Source organism: Zingiber officinale, chromosome 6B (genome assembly GCF_018446385.1).
Source record: "Zingiber officinale cultivar Zhangliang chromosome 6B, Zo_v1.1, whole genome shotgun sequence".
NCBI lineage: Eukaryota > Viridiplantae > Streptophyta > Magnoliopsida > Zingiberales > Zingiberaceae > Zingiber > Zingiber officinale.
This window is the reverse complement of record NC_055996.1, coordinates 57,783,884-57,809,911: the sequence shown is the minus strand read 5'-3', so window position 1 is coordinate 57,809,911 and position 26,028 is coordinate 57,783,884. Positions and strand designations below refer to the sequence as shown.

Below are 26,028 nucleotides of genomic sequence, written 5' to 3'. Positions count from 1 at the left end.
GCATGTGGTTGTTGGCCAGATTGCTGAGGGGAATCATTGCGACGCGTGCCCGAGCGTCGACCCACATCTCAGCTAAGGGCCCCTTCATTGTGATCATATGTTCGGGCATGGTTGGCCGATCGGCTTCGGGCATTAATTCCTCGGTAGGGAGATGCAAGGAGACCCGGACTGTTCGGCGCCGACCGGGGGTCGTCTGGGCAGAAGCCGGGGAAGGATCGGAGGCCAGCGCAGAGAGCGGGCGGAAGGGTGCTGACTGGAATGGCCTCGAGAGGGTCCGCGGACGCGTCCAATTGCGTGGGGGTCCGATCGGATGAGAACGCCACCACCGCTGGGGCTTTGCCGCGAGAATCGGCGGTGGTCCGCTCGGGCGGTTGGACGGCGGAACTGGCCGATCGAAGGGGTGTCTCCGCTCGGCGCCTCTTCTGTCGAAGAGGGCATTCTTCCTCTTGAGCGGAGCCTTCCTCCCGGACGGAAGCCCCTCGGCTGGAAGTTATGCCAACCGCCGGCTCCGGAAGAGAAGCCTGAGCAGCCGACTCCCCAGCATTTGTACTGCTCTCTCCTTTGTTAGAGCCGACCGGCTGAATGCCAAGCGTCTCCATCTCTTTGGCCGCCGCAGCCTCGAGCGCTGCTGCCTTCCTTTTCAAAATGCTGGCCATCACAGACTCCATGACGACGTTCGCTGCAAAGGAAAAAGTAGAAAATCAGTTATCAATCAAGGCAAATATACAAGTAAAATTCTTACCGAAGCCGCTCGGGAGGGGGGTTCTGATCGGACTCACACTACAACAAAATCGCTCATAGACATCGGTTTTCCACCAGTGTCTATTTGATTTTCGACCGATGTCTATGAAGCCGATGTTAAAAGTCTGCCATATTAGACATCGGGTAAAAACCGGTGTAGTATCACTTAACGACACCGGTTTTCGAATCGGTTATTAACCGGTGTAGTATCACTTAACGACACCGTTTCATACACGGTGTAAAACCGATGTAATATAGTATGTTAATAACACCAGTTTTGGCAGCGGTAAATGACCGATGTAATATTACTTTATAACACCGGATTAACATCGGTGGAAAACCGATGTAATATGTATTTTTTCTAACAGCACAGATTTGATTTTAAAACCGACAATAACAAAAAAAAATACACAAATATTCACAAATTGTACAAATATTCTTCATTCAATAATATCCATAAAATACACAAATATTCACAAATTATATAAATAATCTTCTTACAACAATATCCATAAAATACCCAAACATTCTTTTTACATGTTTCAACAACTAGCTAATAGATATCAAAATCAAAGTATAACATTATGTTAACACATTAAGGTACAACTGTCTCAAATGTAATCTAGCATGCATTCAGCCCACTCGAACCGCACTTCATCAATTTCAACTCTGGAGTACTTGAGATTTGTAAACTGTAAAAACACATAAATTCACCATATGTCAAATAACTAAAACAAATGTGTGCATGTATCAAATAAAATAGAATACTGAGTTTTTAAAGGCTGCTGTGGAAGATAACGAATAGAACAGTGAAGGAAGCATAGAAGAACAAAGAAAATGTTCATAGTTAACAAGCAAATGAAGAGATATACTATTTATTGTACTACCTCTGATGCCATCTTCCAAATCTCATAAGCAAGAATGCAACTGTGCCCTTTGTATACACATGGCTAATAGACATAATACAATAAGGAGCAAAAGTTATAAAATTCACCATCACCACTCAATCAATGAAGCAGGCAAACACAAGGTGGGTTGATATGCAGTGAAAGTGTTAATTAAGTGGAACTGCAGCAAATTACCTGTTTCTATGTTGCATCATCAGTACAGTTAGCATGAAATTAATCATGTGCTAGCATACAACTGCACCAAACAAAAACATATCGAGGAAAGTTTAAACTGTGTATTACTGAAAGATCTGTTTCAAGGGCAAACCTTGACCTGATTGTCATTCATGGCGGAACAATATAACCAAAGTTTTCTTTTTGAAATTAATAAGAGATTGATCAGTAACAGCTAAGATCACCCTGCAGATAGAACCTCCTTAAAACAGAGCAAATATAATCAACTGATAAATTTCTAACAAACTTAAAACTATCAGAACCACCTTGAAACATCAAAAACTATCTGGAAGCAACAAAAGAGGAGGGAAATTAATTCAAACAAAACACGAATGAACTTGCTGAATGTCATCACCTCTAATGTTATCTAGAGATTATACAAATGCGTCAGTTTTAGCTTCAGATGATCAAGACCTAGATCTAACCAGCAATTCATTATACTAGAGGTCTTCTTAAACAGCACTAGAGAATTATAGCTAAATGGGCTGAATGTATACCACTCAAATAGAATAGTTTGGAACCTGGTGCCACAAACAGAAATATTTTAGATATAAAACCAAATCATGTATTTGAATGATTAATAGACCTTCCACAAGAAAATATTGATTAAGCAAGTCACATGCAACTCAATCGCATTGCACAACAAGAAGAAGCTCTTGGATAATTTAAGCACAAAACACTTGATACAAGTTTGAGAATTTTCTTCTAGGTCTTCCAAATTATGGAGACAAATCATAGAATTTATTTCTATTTACTTAGATTGTCTATCTTTTGTCTAGGAAATATACCAAATACACAAGTTGCAGTCTTTTAGCATGAACATATAAGTTTTCAGTTCGAGTTGTTTGCAGCTTCTCTGAGGAATAATGATATTCAAACAAATGGGGTCTTCCATAAAACATATTTGTGTAAGTTTAAAATGAAAGGCTATAATTTTTCTTATATAATAATCTAATCCTTAAGTCACCCCTAATTGCTATTTCTGATCATAAAAAATAAACTACCTTGATCTAGCAAAATATTCGTGGAGCCCTGAGCTGGACCTCATGTTAGGAATAGAAAAGCCATTGTATATCAAGCTTAGAGTACAAAAAAGATGAAAATATTTTGATTAAATGGAAGAAGAAAATTATAAAATGCTAAAACGAAGAAAAGATAGAAACCAACCTTCATCATGTATGATCTTAATTTACTTCCTATATAGATACCACACTAAAAATAAGAAAAGATAGAAACCTACCTTGATCGTGTATGATCATAATTTACTTCCAACATAGATACATAGTGAAATGAAGAAAAGATAGAAACCTAACTTGTTCATGTATGATCATAATTTACTTTGTACACAGATACCATACATCTTGTAGTGCATAGAACATGCATATTAAAAGAACAAACAGAGTGAGATCAAGCCGTAGCAAGTCTTCAGTTACCAACCTTGTTCAAGTAATTCAATTGAATTACAATGCAGGAGATTGCCAGCATAGCGAATACCCATGTCTGGAAGTAACCAGCTTGGTTGATGCCATCTAACGTGAGCTTGATTGCTATTCCTATGGCCTTAATACTCATCACCTGCACAGCTAATGAAATTAAATAAAGCAAGGAAAAGAAACAAATAGCAGTACAATCATCATAGAATCATTACCGTCAGAGATCCAATGGCAGAGCAAATACCCAAGTAAACCAGTATGTTTGTTTGCCCGACTCGTGGAGCACAATGCAACATGAGCACCAGGGATACTGCAACTGCAGATGCTGTATACAATAGAAAGGCTGGGAAAACAAGGAATATATCATGGATCAGATACGCATTTACATGAAAATCTAGCAGGTAGATTGAATCGCAAAGGCATCTAAATTATATATACAATATATCAATCACATAATAATCATTACAGAATACCAGGCTGGGTTGCCAAATCCCAAATTTGCTCAACAGAACTCGGCGTCTTTTCCTCTGGGGCATGGAGCACGATGACTGTCGAACCCACAATGCAGAGCACGCAACCCAAGACACCCATCCTCTGCAATCTCTCTTTCAAAATGAAATGGGCCAAAACGGCACTGCACCCACCATTTCTCAGCATGAAAAATATTTCTTACCATTAATTAAAATATGTGCCCCCTCGATCTACAAAATTTGGCAACTCTTACCTTACAATGATGCTCAACGCACCCAGTGGTGTAACAAGGACAGCTGGGGCAAAGATGTATGCAACAAAATTCGCAATTTCACCTATTATCACTGAAAAAAAAATCCAGTAGACAAATTAAAATAAGAAAGGTGAGAGTAATTGAAGGAAAAGGGTGCTTACTGGTGACCATCCCGATCCACCATAGAGGTTCCAGCAAATATCCATACCCGCCTCCGCCTTAGACAACCAAAAAAAAGCAGACTCCATTATTCGATTGCCTCTGGGAAAGGCTAGGGCAAAGAAAGGAGAGGAAGGTCTTACTGAATCTGCATCATCCTAAAGATGATGATGCATGAGCAAATGAAGGTCTTACTGAATGGTTTCAACACTCATCTAATTATCAGAAGAATAAAGTTGACCATATTATCATGTACCTGCTGCAATGATTTCTCTCCCTGGCCAACTTTAGCACCAGAGGAGTGCACGTCAGGAGCACTAGCTAAACCCAATCTCGACTTATGGAGTAGAACTCTATTTTTCAAATTGTGTATCTATTTATGACCATATCAAAATGAAATATTAATAATTATACTGTCCCAAGTAAAAAAAGGTTATTATAAAAAATATTTCAAAAGTATTAACCTGTTTGGATCTTCCATCATCCAGCTTTTGCCTTTTAATAGCTTGATTTTCTTGTGCAATTCCAATAGACGTTATATTCTTTGCAGCAACACTACCAGGACACCAGTTATAGATAAAAACATGTCATGGTAATTCATGATAGAATATCTGCAAAATCGAAATCCTTACTTGGTCACATTCTTAGCATTTTTTGAAGGTTGGCCAGAGGACAACTTGCTTTTCTCCTTTAAAACAGATGGTTTTTGAATTGAAACAGTTCTCGTAGCAGTTAAATTCTTTGAACTGCTTAGTGTTGCTACTCCTTTCCTTGCTCTCAAATTAGGAACAAAGGGCAGTAATAACCATAGGAAAAGCTAGATTGAAATTTACAGAAGCTCACTTTCAAGTATAACAAAATGCAGAACACTAAGCTTCCCATAATAAGTGCTGAATAAATTTCTCCCAGGTGATCATACACGACTGCTGGGTTGAAGATTCCAAACCTTCAAAGATAATTCAAGAAGCACTGGTCATAGTTAAAAGTTAGAAGTATGTTAAAATAAAGATAAATACACATGAATTGCCAACCGATGTCAAAAAATGTGCATACATGTAGAGGAAAATAAGAGATGCAACTAGGTGTCTATAAACCACTCATCTAACTCCCTGCAGAGAAACAAAATCCTACGTATGCACAACAATACGAAAAAGTATGAAATTAAACCATTTAATTACATACTTGAGGTATGAGTTAAACATAGGAGATCAACAAATTTAGCAATAACAATGGTAATCATCATGGCGACTTATCATTAATACTAACAAAGATTTCCTTTTTCCCTCCACCCCTTACATCTTCAACTCTAATTAATCCAAATACTTGAGAGTTTATGCACTTTACTAACAATATTCAGTCTTTCTATGCATGACTTTATGCCTCTGTATATGCTTTGTGAACCTTGATCACAAGATAGGACTTTACCATGTGCTATTAAATTTGGAAAAAGTGGCATACTTGTAGCCGTTTAAGTGATATGCTAGTATATAAAATAAAAAAGATTGCCATTACCTTCAAAACTTACAACAAATAGCAATCAAACCAATCTCCATAGCTTGTGTTTTCCAAAAACAGAAATTGGAAACGAGAAAGAAAAAAAACCACAAATTTATGTCGGAAACGAAAATTTGCGGGAGGGAAAGACAGGGAGTTTCACCTCGTCGGATTCCTCCTTCTCCTTCACCTTCACCTTCTCCTCCTTCTTAGGATCCTCTGCAGCTGGGGCGCCGCCCGCGCCGCCGCTACCAGGGGCGGCGACCCCGATGGCAGCCACAGAGCCACCGGAGGGCACGGAAGCGAACTTCTCCCGGCCGGCAGCGATGACTTCCGTTATGTCCTTGCCCTTGACTTCCGCGAGGAAGTGGTTGATCCTCTTATCCTCTGCCTCCGCTCCCACTACAAGCAAGAAACAAGGATCACCGAAATGAAACCAAGATAAATATGAGAGGGAAGAGAGTTCGACCTGATTCAAGGATGGATCTGATATCATCGGCGGAGGGGTTGGGGTTGCCGCCGAGGACGACCAGGAGATAAGCCGCCACAATTTTCATCTTCGCTTCGAGATTTGCAGACGACGATGCCGCTGTTGCAAGGTCTCGGACCTCTCGGTGATGAGTGCGTAGAATGAGGTGGGTCGGCTTAATTCCAATTTGTATCTTATCAAAACCCTAGGGTTGGGTCAGCGGAGGGAGGGCAGCGGAATGCAGGAGTAGGGGTGGGAGACGCAGCGGCGGCGGCAGCTAGGGGAAAGTTGGTCTTGGCCTTGGAACCACGGAACGCGCGAGCAGCGGAGTCGTAGGCCAGAGCGGCAGCCTCGGCCGAGTCGAAGGTTCCGAGCCACACCCTGACCTTCTTCCAGGGGTCCCTGATCTCGGCCGCGAACCGCCCCCACGGCCGCTTCCTCACGTCGCGGAACCGCGTCTCCGCTACTGCCGCCGCCGTCTCCACCAGAACTCGGCCTTTCTTCATCTGGCCAACAGATCGACGGAATGAAAAGGAACAAAAGAAGGGGGAAGAGGGAGCGAGAAATGGGATCAAAGGAAGAGGAGAAACCCAAGGCGAGGAGATAAATTGGCTGGTTGCTTCATCCAAGGCGAGGAGAAACCCAAAAGAAAGGGCGCTAAGAAAGTCCGCCAGAATTTTGGTTCATAGACACCGGTTTTAAAAACCGCGGTTAAAATCGGTGTCTATTAATGAAAAAAAGGCGCTCATAGACATCGGCTAAAAAAACCGATGTCTATTAGCGAAAATCTGCGCTCATAGACATCGGTTTTTGGAAAAACCGGTGTAAAATACTCAAAGACATCGGTTTTTGCTTAAAACTGTTGTTGTTCCACTGATGTCTATGAGCGATTTTGTTGTAGTGTCAGGCCGAATATGTACATCACCCCTTCAGGCAGGAACTTAGTATGTCAAACTTCAGACCGGCTAGCATGTTGGCGACATGTAGATAGTCCGGTCAGGTCTTGAACCTTTTGAGCTCTGGTGAGATTGGTGGTCCGACCTGCCACTGGGTTCGGAAGGGGGCCCGCTCGGGCATACGAAGGTAGAAGTAGAATTCTTTCCAATGCTTATTGGAAGAGGTCAGTTTATTGAAGAAAACTAAACCGGGCCGAGCTTGGAACATATATGTGCCCAGCTCGGACTGTTTAGGGTAATAAAAATAATAGAAAACCTCTAGTCGGAGGGGGATGTTGTGGATTTTGAACAAGACGACGACGCCGCATAAAAGGCGGAAAGTGTTGGGGACTAGGCTTCCGAGCGGAATGCCGAAAAAAGTGCAAACTTCAGCGATGTTGGGATGAATTGGAAATCGCAGACCAGCTGTGAACTGGTCGTGGAAAACACAAAAAGCTCCGCGCGGCGGTTTGTGTGGCCGAGTGGAGGGAGAAGGTAAGATAATTTCGAAGTCAGATGGGATGTCAAAAGTATCCATCAGAATATCGGCGTCGCGCCGATCGAAGCGCGACTCCATGGTAGTATACCATGGGCCGAGGGCTTGGTCTTGGGGCTGAGAGGAATTAGCCATTGTCCGAACGGACGAACCCAAAAAAGGCGAAGAAAGGCAGAGGATAGAAGAAAGAAGATGGCAAACGAAACAAAGCCCCGAGGACCAAAACTCAGGAAAAGAAAGGCAAAGAAAACACAAGAAGCAAAGATAGAATAGAAAAAGAGCCTTACAGAGAAGAAGGAGGATCGACGAAGAACGCGGGATCGCCGAAAAAGAGAACCGAAGCTGCCGGAGCACTGAGACGCCGAAGGAAGCTTCTGGGCACGCGAGAGCAGAAATGCGGCGAAGGCAGAGAAGGCGAAGACTTTATAGGGTTGAGCCCGAGCGGCCTCCACCGTTAGATTCAGGTCGCGAGAACCGGAGCACGCATCGCGCCGTCCATTTCAAACCGCTTCGGTCTCATCACCCGCGGTGCCGCCGCCGTACGATGACGGCAGCAATGCCACGTGGCATTCCACCATGGGAGAGCATTTAATAAGTGCCTTATCGAGGCACAGAGCGCGTGCTTGGCCTTAATGTCGAAGATTGGCGCAAATTTCGAAGAGATCCGAGGAATGTTGCCGTTGACTGAACGCCGTAGCTACCCACGTGGGGGTCAAACGGAAGATAGTTTCACGGAGACGTCGCTCGGTGCAACTAACAGTCCAGTCAGTCGGACTAATCGCCTCCTTCGACTAGACTTGAAGAGGAGGTAAGTGATCCGGTAGTAAGGATGGGGGACCCCCTTTTGAGGGAAGTCAACGCCACGTGGAGGTCAAAGGTCAAACGACCGACCGGAAAAGGGGGGACCGACTGGCCGAAAGGGGCATAAGCGGAAGCAAAGACAACCCGACGGGGAGTCGGGTCTCCGACGCTCATGGTGAACAGGGTTGCCGGGCCGAGCGGTAGCCCGCTCGGCCGAGGCATAAAGCAATAATGCTGTGAACAGTTTCATCCGAGCACACGACCTGGAATCTCCCGAGCAGATCAGTACCTACTGTTGGAACCCCAAGGTTGTTTTGGTGTGATCAACAAGTTAAGTTAGGTCCTGCGTTGTTTCTAACCTTGTGTCTAAGTGTGCAGGAGCTTAGGAGCACAGGTACTCGAGCGGAAGACGCAGCTAGCGAGAAGGACGGCACACGGTGCGTCCGAGGGACGAGGCGCTGCGGAAGAGTACACCGGCGGACGAGAAGGAAGTGCGCGCGATGGTTCCGAGGTACGAAAGCCGGAGCGGAAGATTGCTCGGGGAGCAAGAGACGCAGCTAACGCGAAGGTCGACTGCGGATGAGTACGCTGGTGGACGAGAAGGGACACGCGGTAATTCCGAGGGACGAGAAGCCGGAGGGAAGCACGCTCGAGAAGACCGGAAGATGGGTTCGGGTGAGCCCTATTCCGGATATCAGAGATCACCCAAATCAAGCGGATCCAGAGCAGAAGACCCGGACCGAGACGGGGACTTAACGGAGAAGTGGTCCCGGACAAAAAGTCAACTACAATTGACTTTTTGCTCCGGGGCGCCCGGAGCTGTCCGGGACACCCGGAATGCTTCCGGGCGCCCGGACCCTGATTTTGACCAAGATCTCGATTTACGCGATCTGAACGTTGGGGGATAAAGTTTTATCCCCCCCAGGGCGCCCGGAACCCTTCCAGGCGCCCCGACCAAGGCTATAAATATAGCCTTGGTCCAGAAGCTTTTCATCAGTTCAGAAATTGTAACAACACTTGTGTGCTTCCACTACTTTGATTAGCTTCTTTCTTTTTGTGCCTACACTGCTGTAAACGAGGCTTCTCCGCCTGAAGGAGTTCTTAGTGCAATCATCTTCCTTGGATTAACAACCTCCCCGGTTGTAACCAAGTCAAATCCGGTGCCTCGTTTTTATGCTTTATTTTCTGCTTAATCTATTTTTCAAGTGTTAGCTTAATTGTTCGAGAAAGGGTTGTGTTTTATTCAGGGCTATTCAACCCCCCCTTCTAGCCGGCCCAACGGTGCTACACCTACGTCCGGTCGGACGTGATGGGACTGTCGAGTGGCCGGACGCTCGGCGCGGGAACAGAAGAGACAAAAGGACAAGGGAAATATCGGGAAACATCTTCTGACAACAGGCATGTCCAACGACCAAGTCATACGCTGACTTGAACCTTACGACAGAAGGTTCTGCCGTCCCATCAGAGAGGTGCTCGGACTGTAGCAGTATGGCGTCAGGCAAGCTCCTCTGACAAGCCCATACTGAGGTATGGTAAGAGGACACGTATTCGCCTCGGTATATGTGCATAAGCCTCTTCACAGCTCTATATAAGGGTCCTCACACTTTGCCGGAGGTACGCATTCTCGCATATTCGGAGTCACTCTCTCATTTTCCTCTTGCCTGACTTGAGCGTCGGAGGGTCATCGCCGGGAACCCCTTCCCGGCCCAACTTCTTTGCAGGTTCGCCGGAGCTTCGTACAGTCGGTCGGAGATCCACGTCATCGGTTCGTAGAGCTCCACGTGCCCAGCGTCCATAGATTCAGCGTTCGGACAGGATTAGATATCCTAAGGCCAAACATTAAAAGCAGTATTTGCAGAATGAACCTAAAACCAGTGTGGTTAGAGGACCATAGATTTTGAGGCTATAGGCAAGGAAAAGTAGGAATGCCTTGCAATTTTAAACAAGATGAAGATAACAACTAAATAATAACTTATTTTAAACATCGATTCAGGAATATATACTCTAACAAAAACATTTATATTTAAAAATTTCCTACCTATATAGTTATTATCTGATTCTGGTGATGGGTAGGATCTACACCTATTTCCTTCCGCAATTGATTGAACTTGTTGTTGCATAATATTTGTAAACATAGCTGTCATCTACAAAAATAAATAAATTTGTTATCATATACTTAACTATACAAATAATTTTAAACAAATTTTTTTCTTTCAGTAATGTTATTACTTGTACCGGTAATGATTCGGGTCCATGAGAACCTCCACCACTTCCTGACGTCAATACTGATCAATACTCATACAAAATTTTGGAATTGATCATTTTCTTGCATTTGTCTTTTCATCTGCTCTAATTCTGTTTGTCGTTGTGCTTCTCGCAACTCCATATCTTTAATTTTCTCTCCAATTTCCTTAAATTTATCTGTCATATCTAAATTAGAGTGATAATCTTGCCAAGACATTGAGTTGTGTTTCATTGCTCTGGGAACACTTGACTAGGTAGCGCATCGACTCTTAAACATCGTACCCGATCAGAATGCTCGGGGTCCAAAAAAAACTCACTATATAAAGAATATAATTAAAATTGAACCATATGCAACAACTTTTACAAAAATGAAATGAAATTATAAATAAATTATTACTGAAATGCCTCCTCATGGACTTCTATTTGTTGTGTTCCTATAGATTTATTTTGGAGGTGATAATCCACAGTCTCTTTAAGTAAATTCTAATAAGAAAATAAATTTTTAATATAATAAAAAAAATATTTAGAAGTCGACTTAAAAAGTGAAAAATATTATTACCTCAATTCGTATTTTTTCGTCGTCAATAGGGGCACCTCTTTTCTTTCTACTTCTTCCACTCAATTGTTGTATTTCAATATGACTCGATTTTCTTCCATTATCTTGAGACTAATAGGATAACAAATCCACATTTAACACCAAATATTAATAGTATAAATTCTTCTATTTGCACAATAACTTATATTACTAATTTAGACATTCCATCAAAAGCTAACTATATACATTACTTTGCTTGTAATCAATATCTATAATCCCATTAAACCTTGGAACTTCAAGGATAAGAGCATTAAAGTGTAAAACAGAAAATGAGTAGTGAGAAACTAATTGTAAGGCAGAAAAGAAATAATTTTAATTCTTACAAATTTATATTCCAATGACGGAATACTAGTTGCATTTTCTCTATTGACGGAATACTAGTATTCCAATGACGGAATACTAGTGCACCCCTGTGCATGAGTCTCTTTCTTTTTATTTGCATTTTCTCTATTGATTTTTTATGTTCTATGGCACAAAAATTTATAATAAAATTATAACATCTATAAACATATAAAAAAAACTATTAGTGCTAGTTGTATCTCAGTAGACTTCCAATAGTTATATAAAACTTCCCATGTTTGAGGTGTCAACCCATGAGGAATGAGTTGTATTACAACAAGCTCTTCTAGTGGAGTATTTGAATCATAAGATGTACCTTTTACTTCAGTCCTCTACTATCTCCATGCAGCCCCCATCATTTGCATTATAACTCTTCTATGACAATTGGAGATACAGAAACATACCTATAAATATAAAATGAAATATGTACATGCTTTAAATTTAGAATTGAAATTAAACACTTGTAAACTTACAGTAACAAGTTTCCATGCATCATTCAAGCGATTTGTCAGCATTTGTCTCCAATCTAAAAAGCTCAGGGGCAACACAACTCCGTTTCATGCAATAGCCCCAATAAAATTTGCAAGCATAGGATGTAGATCATCGTAAGGTTGTCTCCTTTTTTTGAATTTCACTATCAGCATATGATCGGGATGTAACGCATGAATATCTCTCATAATAGTCTTGCCATGTTTTTTTTCTGAGCTTGGGATGAAGACATGACTTACAGTAACAAGTTTCCATGCATCATTCAAGTGATTTGTCAGCATTTGTCTCCAATCTAAAAAGCTCAGGGGCAACACAACTCCGTTTCATGCAATAGCCCCAATAAAATTTGCAAGCATAGGATGTAGATCACCGTAAGGTTGTCCCCTTTTTTTGAATTTCACTATCAGCATATGATCGGGATGTAACGCATGAATATCTCTCATAATAGTCTTGCCATGTTTTTTTTCTGAGCTTGGGATGAAGACATGACCTCTTTTTTATCTAAAAAAATATAATTTTCACTTAGTATTGCAAAAAATAATTTACTCTTCATATCCAAAAACATTTTTCACCTTGCTCATTAACCTCCGCATTTTATATCTCTAATGGTGAATGGGATGTTGTGTCTTGTGATTCATTTTCATGATCAACTCCTCTATTACTTGATTCTTCTCTCCTAGACTGTCTTTGACTATTTTGGATTAGCTTTCACATTTTTTTGTTTGTCATTTTTTGAAAGTTACCTACAAATCACAATATAGAAATATGAATGAAGTTTGATGTGTAAAATAAACTATCATAGAATGTTAGCATAATAACAAAAGAGAACAAATTTTCTACATTAAAAAACATTTAAATAATTGACTCAAGTATCAATAACAAAAGAGAACCAATTTTATGCATTAAAAAAACAAAAGAAATGAATTATATTAGCCAAAATGAGTAACTCTAGTAGCTGTAACAAAAGATTTCTATGTAAACAAAATTCAATCCAGTTGAAATGGTCGAAGACCTACTTGAGCTGAAAATCACGATGAACAATAGTATAAATAGAGTTGGTGGAATTATCAAAGACTAGGAAATTTGGAGAAGTGGATACAGATAGATAAAGAACAACAGTGTGTTTTATATACTAAAAATAATGACAAAACTAAAGAAACACTAATGGAAACTTAACTATGATGTTCATCACGCCGTCTTCTATTGTAATATTTATCAATCTAAAAGTTATACAAAATTAATTTGATTTGGTGAAGATTCAAGGGGACTGGAAGATAACATAATTAAGGACATCTAAATGATTGACTCAAGTATCATCAATGACATGGAAACTTAAGACCTTGTACACCATATCTTTCTTGCAAACTATATCACAAAATAAGGAAAAAAACTAAAATTGAAGCTCTAGCAACCAAAACTACATCAAAGCTAATAAAAGTAACTACAAAACAATGCTGATAAAGAGTGCTACAGGGATATTTGTACACTTCTCAAATTCCATAAAAAAGTATCAAGAGCATTGCTAGTGATTTTGTCTTGACATTGCTTCTAAATCAAACATCCTTCACCTTGAACTGCCTATATCAAGAGATTTATCCTTTTGACAAAACCGAGAAAAAAACCCTAAACAAATTCTAAAAGCAAAAGCCTTTACCTGCAAAGAGAGGTTGAAGCATAAAAACCCTAACAGTTGATAAGAATCAAAAATAGGTCAAATCCTCTATAGAAGCTTCCAAAATCAATAAGGAACAAAATAAAAAAAAATCAAAAATAGTGATGGAAGAAATTGATGACTATAGGTCAAATAGTGTACCTTGAAGAGGCGGAGGGTATGCTAGCTACGTACCTAGGAGAAGACAGTGGTTCTCCTAGTTGTGTCACTAGAAGGAGGCAGAGGTTGGAGGCTCATCGGCGATGGGATGAAGGCGAGTGTGTCTATAGAAGTGACGACACAGACGCGACGAACTTCCTCTGGCAAAATCGGTAGGAAATAGTGGGAGTGTAAGGTAAGGTGAGGGGAGGGAATTAATAGCGGGAATGTGAAATTTGGGTAGAGTGTGAGGGAGGGAAATTAATATAAAGTCTTATTTTTATTTTATTTAATTAATTTTAATTTAATAAAATAATTTTTTAAAAAATAGGGAATGTAAATTATGTTAAGGTAATGGAAATTTTAAAATGCGGAGGAAAGTGTTAGTGTAAAATATCGAATAAAATAATAATAAAATAATAAAGTTTAATGGGCGATTAATCTTATCGAAATTTTTAAGAATTTTCTGAAAAAATTTTCGGAACTCGTATAGTGTATTTTAAGGGGATCAATTATTGGACTGTAAGAAAGCATATTTGGATATCCCTTAATTGGGAGTTGATTAATTTCATTAAGGTAAGGTTAATATTAATTAACCTAGGTTTCCTATTCCTTCTTTATTCTACCCGACCCCTCTCTTCACGTCGATCTCCTTCTCCTCTTCTTTGATCTTTTTGTTTTCCCTCTTCCTTATCTTCTCCTTCTCCGATCCTTTCCCTCATCTTGCCGCCGACTATCACAGCCCAATGTCGGGTGTCAATCGCCGTGCCGCTCCAACCTGCGAGACGTCGACGCTGCCAGCAATCAACGCCATCGGCCAGGAGGGATATGTTGTCGTTGAGTCTCTCCCTCTCATCCGATTATGCTGTATTGCCCCAACCGATCATTGCCGACCATCATGGTCCGACGTCGGTCGCCAACCACCGTGGCCCTACCGCAAGACATGCTACTAGGCATCGACTACCTCCACCGCAACCACTTCTATGCCCTAGCTTTGACCTATCGCCGAGAGGGTGGAGTTGGTGAAGGGGGTGAGGGCAAACTCTTCACCTCGCTTACAGATCCGAGCAGAGCAACGATGATTCGATCAGGGAGGCTCATCACCTCCTCTTCATCAGATTTATGGTGCCTTTTTCTTGTCGGCATAGATCTGTTACCGACCATTTGATCTCCTTTTCTATCTTTCCTGATGTATCGTAAAGCCATAGCTCCTTCAGCCATTATGAGAGGTTAGATCCGACAGCGACCAACCCTAATCAGTGCTACTCCAGCCGCAGGGAACCACCAGAGAGGATAAAGGGGTAACAAATATCTTAAACTAAGGTTATTTGACTTATGCTTCTTCCGATTGGAAGTTGGAATTCAGACATGGAGGTGTTGTTTGTGTTATAGGATTTGTGTGGAGATCCACGGCTGTACTATTGAGTCCGACCATGAATCCCCCGTAGCAAGCTCCTCTGGCTGAGTCAACATCGAAGTCTTTGGATTTGGGTAAGTTTGGTTGATGGGTTATGCATTGATCTAATGCAATTTGATTTTGGAAGAGTTATGGATATCTATTCTAATGTTGTGATGGATTATGAAAGAGATTAATTAGTTCTTGATGCCTAGTTGATTTAAGACATGGAGTAAATGATGTGTTGATTTGAGTAGGATTGAAGTGAAAGAATTGTGGATTGAGTTAAACCTAATTGGATTAATGAATTAGGTTAATTAATTCGATTAGGGTTTTTCCTAATTAGGTTGAGGATTTTATTTAGCTATTTGTTACATATGTATTAGCTAAATATATTATGTGATCGTAGGACTTTGATTCGAGGTGAGCGTCTCGACATGGGATTGGCTTGATACGATCTTCGATTTGAGGCGGGTACCTTTGACTTATCTCTTTTGATATTATCATTATGATATGCGTAGTAATTTATAGCTAGTAGTAATGGTTGTGTTTAGCTACCATTGGTATGTCACTACTTGATACCTATAGCATGCCTTTGTTTGTTATTATCTGTTATGTCTTTAGACTTATATTCTTTTGTTCTTGCCATGTGTACTTATGATCATATAAGTAGTGACATACATTGTCTTACTGTGTACAGGACTAGTTGCTAGACATACCAGACATGTGTACTTAGTTTCATAATACTTAGATCCTTGTTGGATTTCTTGACCTTTTTGGTATATATTATGGAAGTGTCGGGATTTACATGTTGTAGTGTCATGCACCATCTTGCATGACCGCATGCTGAGCGATTGTCGGCTCCATTGTTGTTGAGCACATCACCAGTTACATGATCTGTACACACAACCATTCATGGGTTAGTGGTACATCAGGCAGGGTGTGTGCAGTTTGCTCTATCAGGGATCCGCTGGTCCACTCATGGGTTGCAATGACTGCAGTGTGTAGCGGGCAGGAATCCCTCCCCTTGACCATGATACAGGGAGATGAGAGCTTAGGCCCTCCCACTATGTTTGGGGTAGGAGGATAGGTGTACTTCGACAGCATCCTGTCCACTCGGTCACTCAGGAGTAGTGATGGCAGAGTGCACAGTTATCATAGTCCTACCCACTCGGTCTCACCATCGCGTGTGAGATGGATGACTGGCGTCAAGGGTGACCATTGTTGGTGCAATATCCCCTGGGCCAAGGTTGACCAGGTTGATTAGGCTTGAGTTGGCTCAAGCTTGAGTCTAGATGTTTGGATTCGATATTTGACAATACGTGAAGATTGCAGGCACAATCATCTGATTGGGGATATTGCTAGTGCAATTCTCCTCTGATCAGGGTGTGACCAGTTTGGTGTGAAAAAGAGTCAAGTAGGACAAGGATGACCAGATACTTGATTGGGAAAGTCCCGATGAGTGAAGTTGGGCAATTGGAAAGTCCTGGTGAGTGAAGCTAGGCAGGTGAAAGTTTCGGTGAGTGAACCTGGGTAGTAGAAAATCTTGGTGAGTGAAGCCAGGTGAAAATCCTAGTGAGTGAAGCTAGGTGAAAGTCCAGTGAGTGAAGCCAAGTAGATGGGAAGTCCTAGTGAGTGAAGCTAGGCAAATGGAAAGACTTGGTGAGTGAAGCTAGACACGTGGAAATCTAGGTGGGTCAAGGTTGACCGGACGTCTGGTGTTTGGAAGTCCAAGTAGGCCAAAGGGTTGAATGGATACTTGGCACAAGGAAATCCAGATGGGTCAAGGGTGACCGAACATCTGGTGGAAATCCAAGTGGGTCATGGAGGACCGGACACTTGGCACGAGACGAAAAGTTCAAGTGGGTCAAAGGGATTGACCTGACACTTGGTGAAGGAGTCCTAGCAGGTCAAGATTGACCGAATGTTAGGCATAATGTTCCAACAGATCACGATTGACCAGATGTTGGAATTGGAGACCCTATACTTGGTTTAAGCAAGTAAAAGGGTAACCAATCGATCAACTGATTAATTGAACAGGGGTTCAATCGATCAGCCGATCGATTGGGGCTATGTTGCGATAAAGCAATGGCCCAATCGATCGGTTGATCGATTGGGAGCTTATACCGCACGCACAGAAGTGCTCCCAATCGATCAGCCGATCGATTGGGGGACGAGATTTCTTACACGTAGACGCGAGAAATGTTGGATCGATTGGTCAATCGATTAAGCCAATTCCTAGAGAGCATAGAGGCACTCTGAATCGATCGACCAATCGATTCAAACCCTTCCCAATCGATTAAGAGTCATTCAATCAATTGGGATCCGATCGTTGCGCAGGTTATAGCCGTTGGCGAGTGTTTTCCTCTGCAGTTCTTCGATTCCTCTCAAGCAACAAGCAGACGATCTCAACGTCGATTCTCACGAGCTTATCCACACTTCCACAGCCAGTTCTTGAAGGCTCTTGGAGATAAATGTAGTTACACTTCCAAGGTTCAAGAGGCAACAACAAGCAACAAGTAAGCAAGAAGAAAGAGTTTTTCTTTGTATCTTTGTATTTTCTTCTTGCGTGTGCTGTATTTTTGTTGTGTGGGTTTGTACGAGGCTTCTCCGCCTCCGGCTACAACCGAGAAGGAGTATTTCATTAGTGGAGAGCGAGTCGTGTGTGGATCCTTAGATTAGTCATCTCTTCTTGAGGTGGATACCAAGTAAATCATTAGTGTTAGCGTTGTGAGTATGTTTCTTGTTGTTTATTCCGCTGCACATCATCGAAGAAGCACATCAACAAGCGCAACGAGCTATTCAGCCCCCTCTAGCACATTTTGACCCTAACAAATGGTATCAGAGCGAGGACGCTCTTCACTGGAATCATCACCAGAAGGGGCAACAAGGCTAGAGGGTGATGAAGTTGGAGCAAAATTCATCAAGTCAAAGAATTCATCAAGAGCTCAACGTCAAGATGGAATTCCAAGATGGACTTGGATTCGACACAAGGATGCCTCCACCATTTATATCCACAAGCTTTGATTCTTGGAAAGCAAGGATCAAAAATTTTCTTATGATGGAGATAGAGCAATGATTTTCTCTAATGGAATGTTTTGAAGCTCCAAAAAATTCAAAGGGAAAAACTCTCAAGTTGAGCAAGTGGAGCCAAGAGCAAATTCAAAGTAGCGAGGCAAATGACAAAGTGACCAAGCTATTGATCAATTTATTGCCAAACAATATTTTGGCTCAAGTTGGAGAATCAAGGATGCCAAAGAGCTTTGGAGCAAATTGGCAAAGATTCATGAGATCCCCTCCACTGTACCAAATCGAGAAGAATCCAAAGAGGGTGACTCATTGATCAAGACCAAGAGGAAGAGGACTTCGAAGTTGAGAGATGCTCAACTTCCAAAGAAGAGGTCCAAGAAGCTTCATCTTCAATGGAATGCAACGAAAAGGGCAAAGAGGGAACATACTCTTTGTTCCATGTACAAGATGAAGATGAAGAAGCGTCCACCTCTAGGATTGTAACGACCCGACCCCTCGGCCCCTTGGGCAGCCCAACTGGCGGCCCATTTGGTGGCCCCTTGGCGGTCCCTTGGACGGCCCAACTGGCGGCCCAACTGGTGACTCCTTATGTCATCGACCGACGACCCTCAGCCGTGTCGTTACTCACTAGGTCTTCCCACCCCTGGCTAGTGGATTTTTGCCTTCCTCAGGATTTGAACTCTAGACCTCTAGGTTAAGTACTAGAGTTTATGAATCCTGGTAGCCAAGTTAAGTACTCTAGACCTCCAGGTTAAGCTACCACTAAGTTTCAGTCACAGACTTGGTTCAGGGTTTCTCCGAGTTAGGCCTTCAGGAATAGGGACAGGCAGAGCAGGGTATTCTAGTTACCATGGTTGCTCAGTCGTCGATCAGGACGAGGATCCGAGAGGCCCAGGCTAGTGATCAGCATTTGCAGTTCATTGGCAGCCAGATAGCTCCTGGGAAATAGACCGAGTTCACACGAGATGAGGAGGGTATTGTATGCTTCCGAGGTAGATTATGCGTACCTCAGTCTCACCCGGTCTTGCAGGAGCTACTTCAGGAGGCCCATCGCTCTCAATTTGCGATCCACTTCGGCGGTACCCGTATGTACCGAGATTTAAGGCGTTCTTATTGGTAGAACGACATGAAGAAAGATATCGCGGAATTCGTAGCTAGATGTCTTGTCTGTCAACAGGTGAAGGTCGAGCACCAGAGACCTGCCGGCTTACTTCAGCGGATTCCTATTCCCGAGTGGAAATGGAAACACATTACCATGGACTTTGTGGTGGGTTTGCCGAGGACACGACGAGGCCATGACGCGATTTGAGTAATCGTTGATCGATTAACCAAATCCGCGCACCTCTTAGCGATCTGAAAGACTGATTCCCTGGATCGATTGACAGATTTGTATTGCCAGGAGATCATCAAATTACATAGTGTTCCTTTGACTATTATTTCGGATAGAGATCCTCGGTTCACGTCTCATTTCTGGCAGAGTCTGTAGGCCTTGGGCACTCAGCTCCGTTTCAGTACAGCTTTCCATCCGTAGACAAATGGACAGTCAGAGCAGACCATTCAGACTCTAGAGGACTTGCTGAGGTTATATGTATTGAATTTTGGAGGCAGTTGGGAGGACCATTTGCCATTGGTAGAATTTGCCTACAACAATAGCTTTCATTCGGTTATCTAGATGGCACCGTTTGAAGCGTTGTATGGTAGGCCTTGTCGGACACCCACTCTTTGGGATGAGGTTGGGGAGGCCCAGCTGTTGGGACCTCAAAGAGCTCAGCATGAGGCAGAGTTGGTCCGTACTATCAGACGGAGGATGTCAGAGGCGCAGGACCACCAGAATAGTTATGCTGATTAGAGACGCAGACCCTGGAGTTCTCTACTGGTGATCATGTATTTCTGCAAGTTTCACCCATGAAGGGGGTGAAGAGATTTTCCTCAAAGGTAAGCTAGCTCCGCGGTATATTAACCCTTTCCAGATCCTGGAGAGGATTGGAGCAGTAGCTTATCAGCTGGCACTACCACCGTCCCTGACAGGCGTTCACGACGTATTCCACGTATATATACTGAGGAGATATGTACCCGACCTGACACATGTGCTGACAGATATTTCAGTTCCCTTTCAGCCTGACGTCACTTATGAGGAGGTTCCAGTATAGATTCTAGACCAGAAAGAGCGTCAGATGTGGAACAAGACTATCCGACTGGTTAAAGTCGGATGACAGCATCATACGGACGAGGAGGCTACTTGGGAGCTCGAGGATACTATCCAAGCTCGATACCCCCATCTTTTCACTTGAGGTATGTGATTTAATTTACCGTTCAGCATTTATACTCTTTACCTGTTGTTAGTATTTGTTGATGGTAGATAACGAAATTTGGTGACTAAATTTTTATTAGTGGGGGGAATGTAAAATATCGGAAATGGGCGTAACACCTTAAGGGAATTTTCTGGAATTTTTAGAAAATTTTCGGAAATTTTTCGGAGACCGTATGGACGAGTTTACGGGGATAAAAACTAGGCCCCGAGAAAGCCTGTTTAGGCTACCCATTTAAGCGAGGAAATGTTTATTTTTATAAATTCCTTTTTCTTTATACTTTTTATTTTATTTTCTCCTTTCCTCTCGATTCACCAGCGCCTTCTCCTCCCGAGCCCTAACCGGCGCCGCGGTGGTTTCCTTTCCCTCTTTTCCTTTATCTTCGGTGACACCAAAGCCTCGCCTCCGCCCGTCTCTTCTCCTCTTCATCTTCTTCATCGCGTTGGCCATCACAACCGACCACCGCAGTGCCTCCGGCCTCTCTTGTGCCCGAGCATCGCGCCGACGTTGACACACAGAACCTCTTCGCCGTGCCCTAAATCTACAACGCGCCGTCGCCACTTTGCCCTAACTGAATCCCTTCCACTGCTGGCACCGATTCCTCCAACGCAGCCCCCACTGCGCCTGCGACCTATGCTCCGCAGCATCGTCGAGCACCGGGGCAAGGACTTCTCCTCACTAGCATCAACTGCCCAGATCTGATTCGGCCGTCGTCAGTTCGTTCTTGGCTGCGATCACTAGTCGGAAGCCAGGCACACGAGCTTCCTAGTTTCGGCTATGCCCTAGCTTCCAGTCGATTTCCCTACTCACTGAGCAGGCCACAGTTCCCAATCAAGTGCTACACTGATCCTACTTTTCTCCTGATTTCCTTTGAGTTGGTACCCTAGTGTCGTTGTTGATCTTCTTTGCCATGGCACACCACCACATCGACACTCTTCATCCGTGAGTACCTGTTGATTTAGTTTAGGGGTACTCGAGTGGAGATTTATGACCCCACCTTGCTGCAGCCACTGGATCCAGCAGCAACCTCCTCTAGCAGTGGGTAAGTACAGATTTAGGTGAGTTTTTGTGTTGAATCTGTGATGGATTATGTTATAGTAAATCCTAATTATAAGGTGGAACGATTAGGGTTAATGAAGTTAACCCTAATTGATCAATGGATTAGGATTTAGTTTAGTTAATGGATGCATGATAGAATTAACTAAACTAAATATTGTGACATAGGGCTTTGACGTGAGACGAGCATCTCGACGTTGGATTTGACTGGATTGGACCTGCTATTTGAGGCGGGTACCTTGAGTTATCTTTAATAATGTCATGTTGATATGTTTAGTAGGTTATAACCTTTAGTAATAATTTTGCTCGTCTTTGCTTCGGTTGGTCACTACCCGATACCTGTTACATGCTTGTTTTGTTTACTTATTATGTACTTCATGTTAGTACCTACCTGATTATACATGCTTATAGGGGTAGTGACACAACCATGTGTTTATTATGTTTAGGATCTAGGTTTTTATACCTTATCTGATCTGTGTACCTTTGATTTAGTTCATTGTCCTATGGCACACATTATATATATATATATATATATATATATATATGGATATTGCTATGCTGTTCAGGATTTTGCCATGCTTAATGTCATGCACCATTCGCATGATTGCATGCTGCGTGATAGTCTGCTTCATTATTGTTGAGCACATCGCTAGTTTCATCTCTGTCGGTGCTCCGCTGGTCAGCTCATGGGTAGCGTGACGTAGCGTGTTAGCACGTCAGTTTTGCTCGATGGTACTCCGCTGGGACGCTCATGGGTAGTGTGACTGCAGCGTAGTAGCACGCCAGGATCCCTCCTCGTTATCGTGTACCGAGAGATGAGAGCATTGCGCTCCCCCACTTATGATTTGGGGTAGGAGGATAGGTGTACTCCGATAGCATCCCGTCCACTCGGTCACTCATCAGGAGCAGTGACGGCAGAGTACATGGTTGTCACAACCCTACCCACTCGGTCTCACCATCGTGTGTGAGACGTCTGACTGGAGAGTAGGGGTGACCAGGACATGTCATTGGCATCATACGCATTGATGCATTTACTGATTGTGTTTGTTGCACTTATATGCTGCATTTGGATGGATGCATATGTTTGACATGCATATAGGATTTATGATACTCTCGGTCTGACGACCTGACTATTCTGATAGGAGGCCCTGGTGAGTACAGTTCTCCTCACCCTTTTCTATTGTGCATTTTCTAGATTTTGTCCAGGAGACTGTACTCCATAGTTATTACTATTTGTTATAATTTACTATACATGTCAACTAGGTATCTGTTGAGTTGTTGAACTCACCCCCGTGGACACTATCTTTTTCAGGTACCAGGTTGTTTATGGAGTCGCTTGGAGTATCCTGCCTGCCAGTCCCCACGTCATATCAGAAGACCTGTCTTCGCTTTTATTTACTTTTATTTTGGTATATGAAATTTGTGTATTTAGCGTTGTATTCCGGTTTTGTTTTTGGAGTGTTGTTTATTGTGTGGTGTAAGCCTAGCCGGCTAGCAGCCTTCGTTTTTAGTTTGTATGTGTTGTCCATTGTATTTCCGCTGTATTTGGCTCTGGTACAACCGAGTGGGCTGTTAGTTTTACATATAACTACGTGGTCGTGTTTTTATTGTATCAGCCGAGTATGCTGCATTTAAACTGTGTGGTTGTGTGTATATTCCAGCCGCCTGTGGTTGAGGTATATTGTGTTTGTAGAAATGGTTCAGATTGTCACCTGTACAGGGGAGATGTTGCCGGAATTTCCTCTGGCAGGGACTCCTCTAGGGCATGACAATTTATTAGTATCAGAGCTAGGTTTACGAGTCTTATATCCCATGTTTCGGATTTCGTATTTTAGTTTTCTCGATGTGACTTTTTGGGTTTTGGGGCCTGGCAACGGCAAGACATCTCCAAGCTATAAGGAGGTATGTTGGTATACTGTTATCCTACCTTTTTGTTAGTATGCATTGTTGACTATGATAGTTATGACATGTATTAACACTTTTTATTTAGTACCTGTCTGGTTGTTGTAGCTCATATTACATGTGATGGGTTAGCCACTGATGATGATCGACCCTAATAGAGATCAAGAATTACAGTCTCTGGTGATTTTTCATATCATACCATCAGTAGTTTTAGCTTCTGTTACTACTAGTAGGAGATGGAGGCACATACCAGCCTCTGCTATTATTAGCTGGGTAGTGGATAGTATCTACATATTCATGTTGACTTAGCCAGTAGAATACCATGTTATCTTAGTTAATTCCATCAATAGATAATTGATTTTCTCTTGTTAGATCGATCAGTAGAAGACTGATTTATGTTTGTTGACTTGGGTAGTCGTAGATCGATTTACCTTAGTTGCTTGCGAAGGATTAACGTACATTTGTTAGATATAGATAGTCGATTATCGATTCATTTTTTGGGTTGGTCTAATCAGCAAGGGATAGACTTACTCTATTTTTTGAGGTTTGAATCTTTGGATTATTTGTGTTTAGATGGTACCAGAGCGACCTTGCGACCGTGAGTGCGCCTGTGGCAGGAGCACCCAGGGCACCACCTAGCGTGGGAGATTTTGGGATTTGTCTGTGTTGTGATTCATGGTTACACAACGAGGACGTTGTGTCATTAAGTGGGGGTGATTGTAATACCCCAGTTCTGAGATTCTGGTTAAGTATGACTTAAAAGGTTAGATGGTACTATCCATATCACCAAGGTGCACCTTTCTTTTTGGAAGCCCAAACTTAAGAACTCCAAAGTTAAGCGTGCTTGGCTTGGAGAAATCTGAGGATGGGTGACCTCCTGGGAAGTTTTCCAGGTGCGTGCGAGTGAGGACAAAGCACGCTAAAAGGACCTCCGGTGGTCTGTGGAGCTAGTTGTCAACCTGATGGGCAATTCTGGTGGCGTTCCCGGTTCAGTCCAAGTGGGGCCTTCCCGGGCCGGGGCGTTACAAGGATTGAGGGGAAGAGACATTCGTTGACACCGGACCAAGAAGAAGGAGAAGCTTCTACTTCCGGGTCAAGTGAAGAAGAAGATGACGCAACCTCCACAACACAAGAAAAATAAAATGGAGGATTAAGTGTCATCCCTATGCGTGAAGGTATAACTAGTTCAATTAAAAAATAAAAATCATATTACATGCTTTGAGTGTAGGGAACATGGGTATTACAAGAGCAAATATCCTAAGTTGACCAAGAAAAAGAGTCAACCGGTACAAACAGCAAGGAGAAGCTCAAGGAGACCGCTCCCACAACAAAGAAGAGCAAGGAGCACATTGTATGCTTCTTGTGTCATCAAAAAGGACATTATCAGAGTCAATGTCCTAAAGGGAGGAAAGCGGTCAAAGTCAAGGGGGAGCTTCCAAGGTAAAATCCAAGGTATCATTTATTGAGCCTACCTCTTTAAATCATGGTAAAAAGTATGCTAGTTCTAATTTATATCATTTTAATGCTATTTACCATAAAAATAGGAGGCATGATAGAATTAATGAAAATCATGTAGCTCTTCATGCCAAGACCACCACACCTAGGGTTATGAAGGTAGATAGAAATTTGGGCAAGAACACTAAGGATAGTAGATACAAGTCAAAAAATAGAAATGTTCAAGGATTTAAAGAAAAATCCAAAACTAAGGATTTAATGATGGAAAATCAAGTATTGAGGTCAAGGCTTGATAACATGGAAAAAACCTTAAAGAGAATCGAAGATTTTCTTAAGGGCCAAAATGGGCACCACCTAGGGCTAGGAACACAAAAGCCATCAAATGATCATAGAGGTTTGTGATACAAACCTAAGGCTAAGAAGAATGTAACTTCTTACCATAGGGTTCCATATAGCTATGGAACCAATCCTAGGTCTAGGAGTCAAGTCAAAGATACAAGGGGAGTTATCCCTAGGAGTATCTTTGCAACAACAAATGTGACTAAGACTTCTAAGAAGTCTAAGAAAGTCACCAAGAAGGTCACAAGGGAAGCTATCCCTAAAGTTGACCTAGAGAAAGTGATCAAGGCTTCTAAGAAGCCTAACAAGGCCACTAGGAAGGTATCTAGGGAAGTCATCCCTAGTGAATACCTAGAGCATCCAAAGAGCACAAATATATTTTGGGTTCCTAGAAGTATTTTCTCTACCCCTAGATGAGTTAGAGAGTGTCAACTCTATTTGGAAGGGTGGTTAACCCAACTTTAATAAAGTTGACACTTGAATGCATTTTCAAGATTTTTGTTAACCTTTAAAAATTAAAGGATTAATTGTTTACTTTTTGGAAGAGTAAAATGTATGAAAAATTGAGGAATTGGACTTAATTTAAATTGACACATTTGAGAAAAAGATAAGAAATGCCAAGTTGGCGTTTTGGTATTTTCTTAAGAAATTAAGGGCAAGTTAGGCCTTAATTTAAAATGAAACCTTGAGG

At 42.3% G+C, this 26,028-nt stretch overlaps 4 protein-coding genes and 1 long non-coding RNA gene across 5 annotated transcripts in view; 1 reads left to right on the top strand and 4 right to left on the bottom strand.

The window, feature by feature from the left end:
- The window catches only part of LOC121992481 (alpha-humulene synthase-like), a 108,069-nt gene that overhangs the window by 41,473 nt on the left and 40,568 nt on the right, over window positions 1–26,028 (top strand). The gene's annotated exons all lie outside the window — the stretch shown is intronic.
- LOC121991003 (probable magnesium transporter NIPA6) lies at window positions 3,288–4,393 on the bottom strand. The gene is made up of 7 exons (XM_042545036.1): window positions 4,374–4,393; window positions 4,322–4,326; window positions 4,181–4,237; window positions 4,020–4,110; window positions 3,769–3,929; window positions 3,511–3,638; window positions 3,288–3,437 (listed from the first exon to the last, which is right to left on the bottom strand). Exons 1-7 carry the CDS (start codon window positions 4,391–4,393, stop codon window positions 3,288–3,290), a joined length of 612 nt encoding a protein of 203 aa, XP_042400970.1.
- LOC121992482 lies at window positions 4,495–4,936 on the bottom strand. Its single transcript, XR_006114921.1, has 3 exons — window positions 4,811–4,936; window positions 4,643–4,733; window positions 4,495–4,551 (listed from the first exon to the last, which is right to left on the bottom strand). It is a non-coding gene; the product is annotated as an uncharacterized LOC121992482 (long non-coding RNA).
- On the bottom strand, window positions 5,788–6,410 carry LOC121991002 (60S acidic ribosomal protein P2B-like). Its single transcript, XM_042545035.1, has 2 exons — window positions 6,142–6,410; window positions 5,788–6,074 (listed from the first exon to the last, which is right to left on the bottom strand). The coding sequence occupies exons 1-2, from the start codon at window positions 6,227–6,229 to the stop codon at window positions 5,788–5,790; spliced, it is 375 nt and encodes a 124-aa protein (XP_042400969.1). The 5' UTR covers window positions 6,230–6,410.
- LOC121991000 (ethylene-responsive transcription factor 3-like) lies at window positions 6,339–6,647 on the bottom strand. The gene has a single exon (XM_042545034.1). It carries the CDS (start codon window positions 6,645–6,647, stop codon window positions 6,339–6,341), a length of 309 nt encoding a protein of 102 aa, XP_042400968.1.